At 46.6% G+C, this 15000-nt stretch overlaps 1 protein-coding gene across 1 annotated transcript in view; it reads right to left on the bottom strand.

Annotated features, from left to right (window-relative positions):
• Positions 1-15000, bottom strand: part of LOC118395562 (lipopolysaccharide-responsive and beige-like anchor protein) — a 405339-nt gene that overhangs the window by 143652 nt on the left and 246687 nt on the right. The window contains 4 exon segments of the mRNA XM_052464349.1: positions 1-8; positions 320-435; positions 4375-4477; positions 4708-4825. The exon segment at positions 1-8 is cut by the window's left edge and continues 105 nt beyond it. Of these exon segments, the coding sequence (XP_052320309.1) occupies positions 1-8; positions 320-435; positions 4375-4477; positions 4708-4825 (345 nt within the window).

The raw sequence follows: 15000 nt of genomic DNA, 5'->3' as shown, positions 1-15000 counted from the left end.
CGTACGACCTGGAGGGGGGGAGGGAGAGATGGGGGGGGTCACAACAGACTCAAATTAGTCAACATCATCATCAAACTTCTAGATCTGAACATGTTTAGTAATCTAAATGTCTGGACACCAAACTCCCTTTTCAATTAGAGCTTAAATGTGGAATATATTTTTACTAACTATGAAGAAAATGAAGTCAGAGGATGAAACCATGTTGGCCAAACAGAGTTTATATCATTTACATCATTGACCACATATGTTCATAGTAGCTAGGTGTGTTGTCATTCCCTATGGTGACAGTCCAGTGACAGTGGGGTAACACTGGTCTTACCAGAGATGGTGTTGAGGAAGATCAGGTACTCAAAGTTGGAGATCTCTCTGCGCTGCCAGCGCTGGGTCATATTGGAGGCCTTGTAGAGCTGCTTGGGACTGGCCTGGGAGATACGCCTGGAGGAGGAAGAACACACACTGCCTGGTTACATGCCGGGCTCTCGGGTGAGATGCCGGGCTCTCGGGTGAGATGCCGGGCTCTCGGGTTAGATGCCGGGCTCTCTGGTTAGATACCGGGCTGTATTCCAGTCCATAAGTGCTGGCAAACAAGACATTGACAACACTTTCAAAGAACAACATTTCAGACCCACTGTGAACTATGAAAACATAACCTACTCATACCAGAGGATTGGTGTGTTTCAAGATTTCCAACTTTAATTATAAAACTGATTCAGTCCAAGGTCTTAGTAAAGTCTCTAAATGCAAATGTTCCAATATGAAATAGGTATTGATATTTAGGCACACTAAATGAAAAAGACAAATATGCAATGAGTAGGGTTAATTCTTCTTCTCAAGCAGATACACACACTGATCTCCCCGCAACACGCACACACACACGCAGGCCCCTGGAGCATGATGTATGCTATGGGACTTAAACAAATGACCCCCAATCCAATTAAAACAAAGGCAAATGATGGTATAAATCACTGTCACAGTGTAAGATTATAGTCATTAAGCCAGCAGAAAGTCCCAATCACCCCTTTACAACTCCCAGTTTATAGCTCCAAAACACTGAACAAACTTTAGGGCAACACCTCTGAATTATATACAAGGCAGCTAAAATCAAATCAAATTGTATGTGTCACATGTGTGGAATACAACAGGTGTAGATCTTACAGTGAAATGCTTACTTAAAAGCCCTTAACCAACAATGCAGTTAAAAAAATAATGTTTTAATTAATTAATGAGCAGCAGTAAAATATTAGCAAGGCTATATATAGGGGGTACCGGTACAGAGTCAATGTACAGGCTATATACAGTGGGTACCGGTACAGAGTAAATGTACAGGCTATATACAGGGGGTACCGGTACAGAGTCAATGTACAGGCTATATACAGGGGGTACCGGTACAGAGTAAATGTACAGGCTATATACAGGGGGTACTGGTACAGAGTCGATGTACAGGCTATATACAGGGGGTACCGGTACAGAGTCAATGTGCAGGCTATATTATACAGGGGGTACCGGTACAGAGTAAATGTACAGGCTATATACAGGGGGTACTGGTACAGAGTCGATGTACAGGCTATATACAGGGGGTACCAGTACAGAGTCAATGTGCAGGCTATATACAGGGGGTACCGGTACAGAGTCAATGTACAGGCTATATACAGGGGGTACCGGTACAGAGTAAATGTACAGGCTATATACAGGGGGTACTGGTACAGAGTCGATGTACAGGCTATATACAGGGGTACCGGTACAGAGTCAATGTGCAGGCTATATTATACAGGGGGTACCGGTACAGAGTAAATGTACAGGCTATATACAGGGGGTACTGGTACAGAGTCGATGTACAGGCTATATACAGGGGGTACCAGTACAGAGTCAATGTGCAGGCTATATACAGGGGGTACCGGTACAGAGTCAATGTACAGGCTATATACAGGGGGTACCGGTACAGAGTCAATGTACAGGCTATATACAGGGGGTACCGGTACAGAGTCAATGTACAGGCTATATACAGGGGGTACCGGTACAGAGTCAATGTACAGGCTATATACAGGGGGTACCGGTACAGAGTCAATGTACAGGCTATATACAGGGGGTACCGGTACAGAGTCAATGTACAGACTATATACAGGGGGTACTGGTACAGAGTCAATGTACAGGCTATATACAGGGGGTACTGGTACAGAGTCAATGTACAGGCTATATACAGGGGGTACTGGTACAGAGTCAATGTACAGGGGCACCGGTTAGTCGAGGTAATTGAGATAATATGTACATGTAGGTAGAGTTATTAAAGTGACTATGCATAGATAACAGAGTAGCAGCAGTGTAAAAAGAGAGGGAGGGGGGGGGCAATGAAAATAGTCTGGGTAGCCATTTAATTAGATGTTCAGGAGTTTTATGGCTTGGGGGTAGAATCTGTTTAGAAGCCTCTTGGACATAGACTTGACTCTCTGGTACCGCTTGCCGTGCAGTAGCAGAGAAAACAGTCTATGACTGGGGTGGCTGGAGTCTTTGACAATTTTTAGGGCCTTCCCCTGACACTGCCTGGTATAGAGGTCCTGGATGGCAGGACCATACGTACTGGGCCTTGCGGTCAGAGGTCGAGCAGTTGCCATACCAGGCAGTGTTGCAACCACTCATTATGCTCTCGATGGTGCAGCTGTAGAACCTTTTGAAGATCTGAGGACCCATGTCAAATCTTTTCAGTCTCCTGAGGGGGAATAGGTTTTTTTCGTGCTCTCTTCATTACTTTCTTGGTGTGCTTGGACCATGATAGTTTGTTGGTGTTGTGGACACCAAAGAACTTGAAGCTCTCAACCTTCTCCACTACAGTCCCGTCGATGAGAATGGGGGCGTGCTTGGTCATCCTTTTCCTGTAGTCCACAATCTACTTTGTCTTGATCAAATGCTAAACCAAATGAAGGTTTGGCCAGAGAACAACTGCTAGGGAAATCTTGTTTCCTTATAGGTACTTAAAATGCTGTCAATGTTAGGTCCTACGTTTTTGAGACATTACTGTATAGTGAAAAGAGGTTGGGGTGAAGCCTAGGTAGTTGATATACCTAAAGAAAACTCAAAGAATGTTAGGGAAATGTTATTGCAACACTGGTGTGTTAAAGTGTGAGGTAGAGGTACTGTAGGTTGTGGTAAACATTATAGTGGGAGGTAGAGGTACTGCTTGTTGTGGCAAACATTATAGTTTGAGGTAGAGGTACTGCAGGTTGTGGTAAACATTATAGTGTGAGGTAGAGGTACTGCAGGTTGTGGTAAACATTGTGAGGTAGAGGTACTGCAGGTTGTGGTAAACATTATAGTGTGAGGTAGAGGTACTGTAGGTTGTGGTAAACATTATAGTGTGAGGTAGAGGTACTGTAGGTTGTGGTAAACATTATATTGTGAGGTAGAGGTACTGTAGGTTGTGGTAAACATTATAGTGTGAGGTAGAGGTACTGTAGGTTGTGGTAAACATTATAGTGTGAGGTAGAGGTACTGCAGGTTGTGGTAAACATTATAGTGTGAGGTAGAGGTACTGCAGGTTGTGGTACACATTGTGAGGTAGAGGTACTGCAGGTTGTGGTAAACATTGAGGTAGAGGTACTGCAGGTTGTGGTAAAGGCTGTATAATGTAATGCTGAGGGAGTAGTGATGGTGTGAGAACAGGACTGGGCTGTACAGTTGTCTCCAGGTCAAAAGAGACACAGTGCCCCCAGGCTGAGCTACACCATGTTGATTAATGGGACTGACACACTCTCGCTCTCCCTCCCACAAGCATGTCTGCGCGCACACACACACACACACACACACACACACACACACACACACACACACACACACACACACACACACACACACACACACACACACACACACACACACACACAATCTGACTCTTACAAAAACACATATTTCAACACTCTCTCATGGGTTACAAAATGGATGGTACATATCACTATCACGCCAACTATGCAGCAAAACACTGGGATACTCCTTGGGAATTGTCTTGGACATTTCTCAATTTCCATTCTGTCTTTGGCTTGGCTACAGCCATGACAGTGCAGTACACAGGCTGGACTTGGCTATGGCAGGGTGCTGCAGACATGCAGTCATAAGAAGGCAAGAGGAGAAGAGGGAGAGAGTTGGGGGGGGGGTGCCCACTCTATACCTTGGACTGTGTGTGTGTGTGTGTATATATATGTGTGTGTCTGTATATGTTTTCCACTCTTTCTGTGGTGGTTTTCTCAGAACGTGCTGAAGCGTGACGGTGTTACACGCTAAGCCCACAAGTATTTAGTGTCAGCTGACGAGAGAAAGTGGGGATGAACACATACCAACCCTCCACCGCAGAGAGAGACAGAGAGAGAGAGAACAAAATAGACTGACCTGGTCTGTGGGAGGCCAAAGTTGGTGCCCACCCCCACGCGAGGGAGGCATTGGACCACCTTCTTGACCGTGCCTGCATCTGGGAAGTTGAACATGACCGCAGCTACAGAGGAAGGGAAACAAGTTCTGTCAATCCATGGCTTGGTTTCTACAGATAACGGAGCAGCTTCAAATTCTAAATAATGTAGAAATAAATCCCAACATCAAATCTATACTCTTTCAAAAAGATCACTCATTTGTCTTTCAGATTCAAATCCAAACTCTTGTCATAATTTAAGGGTTGTGATTCTACTGACTAATATTAGAATAAAATATGCTGGTTGTGGGTCTTACTTCTGTTGGCCATGAAAATCTCCAGAGCAGTGTTCTGTAGCAAGTAACGTCTGGAGAAGACAGCCCTGATCTCTGTGAACAGCCATTTACCATGAAGGCCCTCTGTGTAGGTTAGGATCTGGAGAGGAGAGGAGTGGTAAGGAGAGGAGAGAGGGAGGGGAGAGAGGGAGGGGAGAGGAGAGAGGGAGGGGAGAGGGAGAGAGAGGGAGGGGAGAGGAGAGAGAGGGAGGGGAGAGGAGAGAGGGAGGGGAGAGGAGAGAGGGAGGGGAGAGGAGAGAGGGAGGGGAGAGGAGAGAGGGAGGAGAGGAGAGAGAGGGAGGGGAGAGGAGAGAGGGAGGGGAGAGGAGAGAGGGAGGGGAGCGGAGAGAGGGAGGGGAGAGGAGAGAGGGAGGGGAGCAGAGAGGGGGAGAGGGGGAGAGGAGAGAGGGAGGGGAGCAGAGAGGGGGAGAGGAGAGAGGGAGGGGAGCAGAGAGAGGGAGGGGAGAGGAGAGAGGGAGGGGAGCAGAGAGGGGGAGAGGAGAGGAGAGATGGAGGAGAGAGGAGAGAGGAGGGGGAGGGAGGGAGGGGAGAGGAGAGAGGGAGGAGGGAGGGAGGGGAGAGGAGAGAGGGAGGGGAGCGGAGAGAGGGAGGGAAGGTATGAGGGTGAGAGGTGAGCAAAGACAGGAGACAAGAAAGTAGTAAAAGAAGAAAGAAGAAAAGAGGAGAAGCAACAGAAAGAAAGGAGAAGCGAGGAAGAGAGGAGAGAAGAGACGATAGACGAGACGAGAGAAGAGAGAGGAGAGGAAGAGAGAGAAGGAGAGGAAGAGAGAGAAGGAGAGGAAAGAGGAGAGGAAGAGAGGATGAGAAGAAGAGAGGATGAGAAGAAGAGAGAGGAGAGAAGAAGAGAGGAGAGAAGAAGAGAGGAGAGAAGAAGAGAGAGGAGAGAAGAATAAGAGAGGAGAGAAGAAGAAGAGAGAGGAGAGAAGAAGAAGAGAGGAGAGAAGGCTGTGTTAGTTCATTCATCACAGCCAAATGACGCGTCGTCCCGAACAGCAGGATTAATGTGTTATATTGATCAGTCTCCATGAAAAAGGGATTCCTTTAACGAGAGAATGAGCCCTATTCAGAGGGAGGAGCGGAGGGATGGACGAGGCAGACATTTAGTTCACTATTCAGAGGGAGGAGTGGAGGGATGGACGAGGCAGACATTTAGTTCACTATTCAGAGGGAGGAGGGGAGGGAGGGACGAGGCAGACATTTAGTTCACTATTCAGAGGGAGGAGGGGAGGGAGGGATGAGGCAGACATTTAGTTCACTATTCAGAGGGAGGAGGGGAGGGAGGGACGAGGCAGACATTTAGTTCACTATTCAGAGGGAGGAGGGGATGGAGGGACGAGGCAGACATTTAGTTCACTAAAAGCTCATCAGTAATTTAGACAGCGGGTATCCTCTCTGCTTAAAATATAAATAAAGACATGGTCAGAATCAGATGCATACTATTGTCAAGATCATTTCAAGTACGCACCAATATTCAGAGCTAAAAAAGTATTACTTTCCTGAAGAGTACCAATTACAAGGGCAAACGTCAAATGTGTTTACAAAACAGTGATATGTTGTTCAGATAAATCTAGAACGCCAACACAAACCGCCCATTGCTGTGGTTTTTAATGGCTCAGTTTTCACCAGATTAAGACGGGTTTGACCAGCCAGGTCACCGGTGATACAAGTCAGTGTTCGACGTCTGTCCACGTCGGGAGATGACGTGTAAACCAGCCACTAGAGGCAGCAGTGAGTGCTGTTACCTTCAGGTAGGTTTGGGTTATGCTGTGGCGTGGACAGACGTGTGGATAGGGATGGCAGAGAGATAAGCCCGATTCAAATACTCCAAAGGTTGCAAGTTCGAATCCAGCGATAGAAAGTTGTTTTTGAGATTTTTGTTTTAAGCCTATCCCAAACCATAACCATAACCATTCGGAGTTAATGCTTAATCTTAAGATTTCTGACTTAATGCCTAAATTTAACCCTAAACTTAAAAATGCTGAGTTATTTAGGAACTTAACCTTAAACACTTCGAAATTTGACATTTGCAACAACTTCAAAATTTGACATTTAATTAATATGGATTAACATCTAATTCTGACTTGCAACCGTGAGAGCTAGTTGGGTTTGACAACGCTTTTATGAAGAGTGCTATTGGGTCAACAGCACAGTTTATGCTAAATAGTCAGTTAACCTGCTTTCTCGAATTCCTCTAACAAGGGGACTGCCACCAAGGTTAAACAGGAGCTTGTCGGCTAACGCTAAAGAATGCAAAAATGCAAAAATGAGCTGAGCCTAATCTCTCTCTGTGGAGAATGGATACTCTCTCTCTCTCTTTCTCTCTCTGCGGTTGTCAGAGTGACTTGTCTCAACGCCTGTCAGCCCTCCTGACAGCCACAGATGCTCGGTCCGGGCCTCCTGCGATTCATATTCAAGCTAATCCAATCTTTAGATTCTGCTCTAACCCACTTATCGTGCTTTGTTGACTAGCTTTTCTTCTCTTTTTTTTTACTCACCCGGGCCTCTCCGTTTTTGTTTCAAAGCTCTTATAATGACACTAGGTGTTAAGGGACATGGGGATTGAAGAGGGGTCACTGAGGTATGGCACCGACTGGTAAGAAATATTAAAATATGTGACTAGCATAGTGTGCTAACTCCAGCACTAGCTTCAAGGAGCTCATTAAAGGGTAGGTTGCAGTGGAAGGGAGCAGCTGGGGCTCTTAGCTGAGGACACCCTGGCACTCTCTCTCTGTATTTTTCCTTCCCTCTCTCTCTCTCTCTCCTCCCTCTCTTTCCTCTGGTGCCTCCATACTTCCCTCCCCCTCTCTCTCTCCCTGCATCTCCTTCTACCCCCTGCTCTCTCCATCCCTCTGCCCTCCTCTCAGAGGAATAAGATCTGCCTGCACCACATTCTCACTTCAAAGTCTCTGGAGTTCAATTAAATGTGGATTAGAGAGGTTTGGAGGAGAGACTGGCCTGCCCGTCCGTCTCTCTCCCAGACTCTCACCTACACTACCCTAACAGCCTGGGCCCAGGACGACCCCACACCGTACCAGCCTCCCATCAGCCCCGTCACCATAGGAACACTGTCACAATAACCCCTCAAGCTGTGACTTCTGGTACAGAATATCCAAAAGGACTTATGAAGGGATTTTCTTTCATTGGGCGTCAAAGTTATTTGTGAAAGACACTATTATGTGTTTTTTGATGAAGGTTTTAGAAGGATCTAGGTGAGAAAGATGGGTATTTTGTCAGTTTTTTCCCCTCATCAGTTTGATCATTCTATTTTTGATGAAGTCTTAGTGGATCTAGGTGAGTCTTCATCAGTTAGATTTTTTTCAATTATGAAAATCACTTCTCGTCATCTTTCAGCCACTGATCTCCACACTGCAGACAAGGCAGGCAATGGCCGTCTACAGCAGCCACCACTCCCTATGATACAATTAACCCTATTTGATCAGTGTTAATAGACTGTGTTGCACACTGCCACTCTGCAACCCACAGCCTCAACAGAGCATGACACAACAACACTGCCTGTGGGACTGGGGGAGGATCGGGAAATGTTTATTTTAGTAATGTACTGTGTTATTGTATGATCATCACTGTGTACTTACAAATATATCTCAACGATGTATAACAAAGCAGCCGCTAAATAACTAGATATGACAGTCTGGTCTGCGTGTCTCCTGCCCTGTCCTGTCTGTCAGAGTCTGTTTACCAGTCTGATCTGAAGGTCATGACAAACCGCCTCAGACAGACAGTTGGAACAGTCTGACTTCTCTATCCGCTGTAAGGATGGACAGACAGACAGGGTGGCCAATCAGGTTCACATGTCAACACCGACCACTCATCAGACTACATGTCACACACACACACACACACACACACACACACACACACACACACACACACACACACACACACACACACACACACACACACACACACACACACACACAGAGAGATACACTGCCTCCTCAACCACACTACATGTCATCTCTCAGTGCTGAAATGTCACTTTCCACCAAGTATCAGGTCAGAAATGCAGTAGACAATTTCATGTAGAGGTGAAAAGATAGATGGAAGGGTGTGTGGTAAGTAACCTTTACTCTCTGTTCCAGGTGGGTGGTGATTAACCTTTACTCTCTGTTCCAGGTGGGTGGTGTGTAACCTTTACTCTGTTCCAGGTAGATGGTGAGTAAACTTTACTCTCTGTTCCGGGTGGGTGGGTGGGTGAGTAAACTTTACTCTCTGTTCCAGGTGGGTGGGTGGTGATTAACCTTTACTCTCTGTTCCAGGTAGATGGTGAGTAAACTTTACTCTCTGTTCCGGGTGGGTGGGTGTGTGGGTGAGTAACCTATACTCTCTGTTCCAGGTGGGTGGGTGAGTAACATTTACTCTCTGTTCCAGGTAGGTGGGTGAGTAAACTTTACTCTCTGTTCCAGGTGGGTGGGTGAGTAACCTTTACTCTCTGTTCCAGGTGGGTGGGTGAGTAACCTTTACTCTCTGTTCCAGGTGGGTGGGTGAGTAACCTTTACTCTGTTCCAGGTGAGTGGGTGAGTGGGTAACCTTTACTCTCTGTTCCAGGTGAGTGGGTGGGTAAGTAACCTTTACTCTCTGTTCCAGGTGGGTGGGTGAGTAACCTTTATTCTCTGTTCCATGTGGGTGGGTGAGTAACGTTTACTCTCTGTTCCAGGTGGGTGGGTGGTGAGTAACCTTTACTCTCTGTTCCAGGTGGGAGGGTGGTGAGTAACCTTTACTCTCTGTTCCAGGTGGGTGGGTGGTGAGTAACCTTTACTCTCTGTTCCAGGTGGGTGGTGAGTAACCTTTATTCTCTGTTTCAAGGTGGGTGGGTGGTGAGTAACCATTACTCTCTGTTCCAGGTGGGTGGGTGAGTAACCTTTACTCTCTGTTCCAGGTGGGTGGGTGGGTGAGTAACCTTTACTCTCTGTTCCAGGTGCGTGGGTGGGTGAGTAACCTTTATTCTCTGGTCCATGTGGGTGGGTGAGTAACCTTTACTCTCTGTTCCAGGTGGGTGGGTGGGTAAGTAACCTTTATTCTCTGGTCCAGGTGGGTGGGTAAGTAACCTTTACTCTCTGTTCCAGGTGGGTGGGTGAGTAACCTTTATTCTCTGTTCCAGGTGGGTGGGTGAGTAACCTTTACTCTCTGTTCCAGGTGGGTGGGTGGGTAAGTAACCTTTATTCTCTGGTCCAGGTGGGTGGGTGAGTAACCTTTACTCTCTGTTCCAGGTGGGTGGGTGAGTAACCTTTATTCTCTGTTCCAGGAGGGTGGGTGAGTAACCTTTACTCTCAGTCTCTCAGGGTGTAGATAGATATGACAGGTCTAGAAGCGACGCCACTCGTCACCTCATATCATATTGTGAACCAGACCGATTCATCTTCACTCCAAAAACGTATCCAGATATAATATTTGAGACCGATGTTTTTCAGAAACCCTGTCTTGTAAAGTTCCAGGGCTTGAGTCAACATTCCCTCCCTCTCCTCCACACACACCTTTTCCCTTGCAGTTGAAAGAGCTTGGAGGGTGACACGACAAACTATCCAGGGGAGAGAAAGGTGTGCCGCCTATGACCCACTTGGTCGAAGCGGCTGCTGGACAAATTGCAGCGGTGAGGTCGTTATTGTCCGGGGCTGGAGTTATTGCTACATATGCTATAGGGCTGTGATAGATAGACAGAGGAGGGGTCAGTAGAAAACACATAAAGAGAAGAGGAGAGTGAGAATTAAATCACTAAAGAAGAATGGAGTCAGACAGTGGACCAAAACACAGTAATAAACAAGTCAACAAAGATGACTGTAGTAGAGAAGGTACCTAAAATATATTCCAGAGAATTGTAGATATGACTTTATTCTACACTTTATTTGAAAGGGCCATGGTGTACCATGGTGGTATATACCGTATGCCTCCTAGTGTCTCAGAGTCTCCGATTGCATCTATACCTAATGGCTCCAGACTGCAGGTGTTTGTGGCTGCAGCCCTCCAGGCCTCCATCTGTCTCCATCACTGGCCCTGAAGGCCTTGAAGGTGAAACACCACCACTCCCCTCAACCTCCTCTAGATGTGGCCACAAATGGCCCCTGTTGATTGGCCTGCCGCCTGATGGAGGCCTCTTCTGATTGGCCTGCCTGATGGAGTGCTTATTGAATTAATGCAGAAGTCAGACTCCGAACACACAAATCCAAGAACCAATGAAGCAGGGAGAGAAAGAACAGACTGAAGGATGGGACTGTTGAAGGATAATAGTTTGTATTGACAAACCGAGATATAATGGTTTTGATAGAAAAAAATATTGAAATGTATATTGACATACAGTGCCTTGCGAAAGTATTCGGCCCCCTTGAACTTTGCGACCTTTTGCCACATTTCAGGCTTCAAACATAAAGATATAAAACTGTATTTTTTTGTGAAGAATCAACAACAAGTGGGACACAATCATGAAGTGGAACGACATTTATTGGATATTTCAAACTTTTTTAACACGTCAAAAACTGAAAAATTGGGCGTGCAAAATTATTCAGCCCACCTTTTGCTGCGATTACAGCTGTAAGTCGCTTGGGGTATGTCTCTATCAGTTTTGCACATCGAGAGACTGAAATTTTTTCCCATTCCTCCTTGCAAAACAGCTCGAGCTCAGTGAGGTTGGATGGAGAGCATTTGTGAACAGCAGTTTCAGTTCTTTCCACAGATTCTCAATTGGATTCAGGTCTGGACTTTGACTTGGCCATTCTAACACCTGGATATGTTTATTTTTTAACCATTCCATTGTAGATTTTGCTTTATGTTTTGGATCATTGTCTTGTTGGAAGACAAATCTCCCTCCCAGTCTCAGGTCTTTTGCAGACTCCATCAGGTTTTCTTCCAGAATGGTCCTGTATTTGGCTCCATCCATCTACCCATCAATTTTAACCATATTCCCTGTCCCTCCTGAAGAAAAGCAGGCCCAAACCATGATGCTGCCACCGCCATGTTTGACAGTGGGGATAGTGTGTTCAGGGTGATGAGCTGTGTTGCTTTTACGCCAAACATAACATTTTGCATCGTTGCCAAAAAGTTCAATTTTGGTTTCAACTGACCAGAGCACCTTTTTCCACATGTTTGGTGTGTCTCCCAGGTGACTTGTGGCAAACTTTAAACAACACTTTTTTATGGATATCTTTAAGAAATGGCTTTCTTCTTGCCACTCTTCCATAAAGGCCAGATTTGTGCAATATACGACTGATTGTTGTCCTATGGACAGAGTCTCCCACCTCAGCTGTAGATCTCTGCAGTTCATCCAGAGTGGTCATGGGCCTCTTGGCTGCATCTCTGATCAGTCTTCTCCTTGTATGAGCTGAAAGTTTAGAGGGACGGCCAGGTCTTGGTAGATTTGCAGTGGTCTGATACTCCTTCCATTTCAATATTATCGCTTGCACAGTGCTCCTTGGGATGTTTAAAGCTTGGGAAATCTTTTTGTATCCAAATCCGGCTTTAAACTTCTTCACAGCAGTATCTCGGACCTGCCTGGTGTGTTCCTTGTTCTTCATGATGCTCTCTGCGCTTTTAACGGACCTCTGAGACTATCACAGTGCAGGTGCATTTATACGGAGACTTGATTACACACAGGTGGATTGTATTTATCATCATTAGTCATTTAGGTCAAGATTGGATCATTCAGAGATCCTCACTGAACTTCTGGAGAGAGTTTGCTGCACTGAAAGTAAAAGGGCTGAATAATTTTGCACGCCCAATTTTTCAGTTTTTGATTTGTTAAAAAAGTTTGAAGTATCCAATAAATGTCGTTCCACTTCATGATTGTGTCCCACTTGTTGTTGATTCTTCACTAAAAAATACAGTTTTATATCTTTATGTTTGAAGCCTGAAATGTGGCAAAAGGTCGCAAAGTTCAAGGGGGGCGAATACTTTCGCAAGGCACAGTATCTTGACATATATCTTGTATTTCTCAAAGACAAGAGCTCTACAGAGTTGCAAAAAACATAACATGGCTAGGGCCATCTTCACTCTTATGCATTTGATTATGCCTTAATATAACTCTCGTCCCCTGTTTCCGGTACAGCAATTCTCATCAATTCAGCTCTCTGACTCCAAGCTGAATTTCAAAGCGACTGACACCACAGAGGATGCATGCAGCCAAATAGAACAACAAAAGGCTTTGAGTCTCGATTGTGAGGCATTTTTTCTCTCTCTCTCTCACACAATTACACTCACTCTCCCTGCCGCACTGGGAGTTATTCAACCTGTTTGTGCCTGGGCTGCTGGTCATTTCTGAAGCACTATCGTTTGTCTCTGTCAGACACCCAAACGACTCTGGAATGAAGAGGGACACATGAAGGGGGACCGGGGGAGAGATGTGCCTCTACCATCCCCCTGGCTACACACACACACACACACACACACACACACACACACACACACACACACACACACACACACACACACACACACACACACACACACACACACACACACACACACACACCTCTCAGCCAGTCCCTACCAATGGACCTACTCCATCACACCCTCCCCACTCCAGAAATGACTACCCACCAACACACCCCTCCTCACCCCCGACTCCTCAAGCTTGCTGCTGCTGTGGTTTTTTAAAGATCCTATTCTGGATTTTCTACTTCGTACGTCTGATTTTTCACTGTGCGGTTTACATCTGTAATATTCTGTCATGTGACGAATAAACTGGTTTGACCTGGACTGGGGGCACAGCACCACCCGTTTGGGTTTCTGACACAAATGTAATTGAAAATACCATCTAACATGAGAGCAGAACAAAGTAGCAGGGTAGTTGTGCTGTGAGTGTTACAAGATAAGTGTGTGTGTGTGTGTGTGTGTGTGTGTGTGTGTGTGTGTGTGTGTGTGTGTGTCTGTGTGTCTGTGTGTCTGTGTGTCTGTGTGTGTGTGTGTGTGTGTGTGTGTGTGTGTGTGTGTTACAAGATAAATTAGTCTCTCAATAGCGTTCTCTATTGGGGAGACGAGGCACGGGTGTTTGGGCTGATAAGGACTTCCTGGCATTGAGGGGAAAAAAGGAAACGGTGTTACATAGTAGATAGCAACCAATTTCGCTTATTAGAATTGAATAAAACTTTATTTTACAATGTCAATCAGGAAATTCATCTAAGGATGGTGTGGCAAGAGGGAAGAATAAAATAGTGTTTTTGCATTTGGTTTGGCACGCCTTGTGTTGCGTCTGTCTGTGGCCTTTGAAGGAAAATTAGGTGATTGAAGTTCAATTTGTAGGCTGTTATTAAGCGTTTCCGCGCGACTGCTTCGGTTAAAGGATCACGGAAGAGGGATTTATTATTACCTTTTGGTCCTATGAAGAGCTGGAGATAAAGTGATGAAATTAATGAGCGGGAGGAAGAGAGGTGATCAATCAACATCAAAACAGAGATGGGGGGTAGAAGGAGAGGGGGGGTAGAGGGAGAGGGGGTGGTAGAGGGAGAGGGAGGGAGAGGGAGAGGGGGTAGAGGGAGAGGGGGTAGAGGGAGAGGGGGTAGAGGGAGAGGGGGTAGAGGGAGAGGGGGTAGAGGGAGAGGGAGAGGGGGTAGAGGGAGAGGGGGTAGAGGGAGAGGGAGAGGGGGTAGAGGGAGAGGGAGGGAGAGGGAGAGGGGGTGGTAGAGGGAGAGGGGGTAGAGGGAGAGGGGGTGGTAGAGGGAGAGGGAGGGAGAGGGAGAGGGGGTAGAGGGAGAGGGGGTAGAGGGAGAGGGAAAGGGGGTGGTAGAGGGAGAGGGAGAGGGGGTAGAGGGAGAGGGAGGGAGAGGGGGTGGTAGAGGGAGAGGGGTAGAGGGAGAGGGGGTGGTAGGGAGGGGAGGGAGAGGGGGTGGTAGAGGGAGAGGGGGTAGAGGGAGAGGGGGTAGAGGGAGAGGGGGTGGTAGAGGGAGAGGGGGTGGTAGAGGGAGAGGGAGGTAGAGGGAGAGGGGGTGGTAGAGGGAGAGGGGGTAGAGGGAGAGGGGGTAGAGGGAGAGGGGGTAGAGGGAGAGGGGGTAGAGGGGATAGAGGGGGTAGAGTGAGAGGGGGTAGAGTGAGAGGGGGTAGAGGGAGAGGGGGAGCAGCCATATTGGGGAAGTTGATAGGGTTTGTAGTGAAAAAGAAAAGAAACCTCTGGACTTATCAGTACGGAATTGGAATTGCTTTTGCGACGCGCAAACACACACAATCGGAGGCATATTTATTTGTTTATTTATTTTACCTTTATTTAACCAGGCAAGTCAGTTAAGAACAAATTCTTATTTTCAATGACGGCTT

The sequence above is a fragment of the Oncorhynchus keta genome, chromosome 16 (genome assembly GCF_023373465.1).
Source record: "Oncorhynchus keta strain PuntledgeMale-10-30-2019 chromosome 16, Oket_V2, whole genome shotgun sequence".
Classification (NCBI taxonomy): domain Eukaryota; kingdom Metazoa; phylum Chordata; class Actinopteri; order Salmoniformes; family Salmonidae; genus Oncorhynchus; species Oncorhynchus keta.
This window is presented reverse-complemented; position numbering and strand designations above follow the sequence as displayed.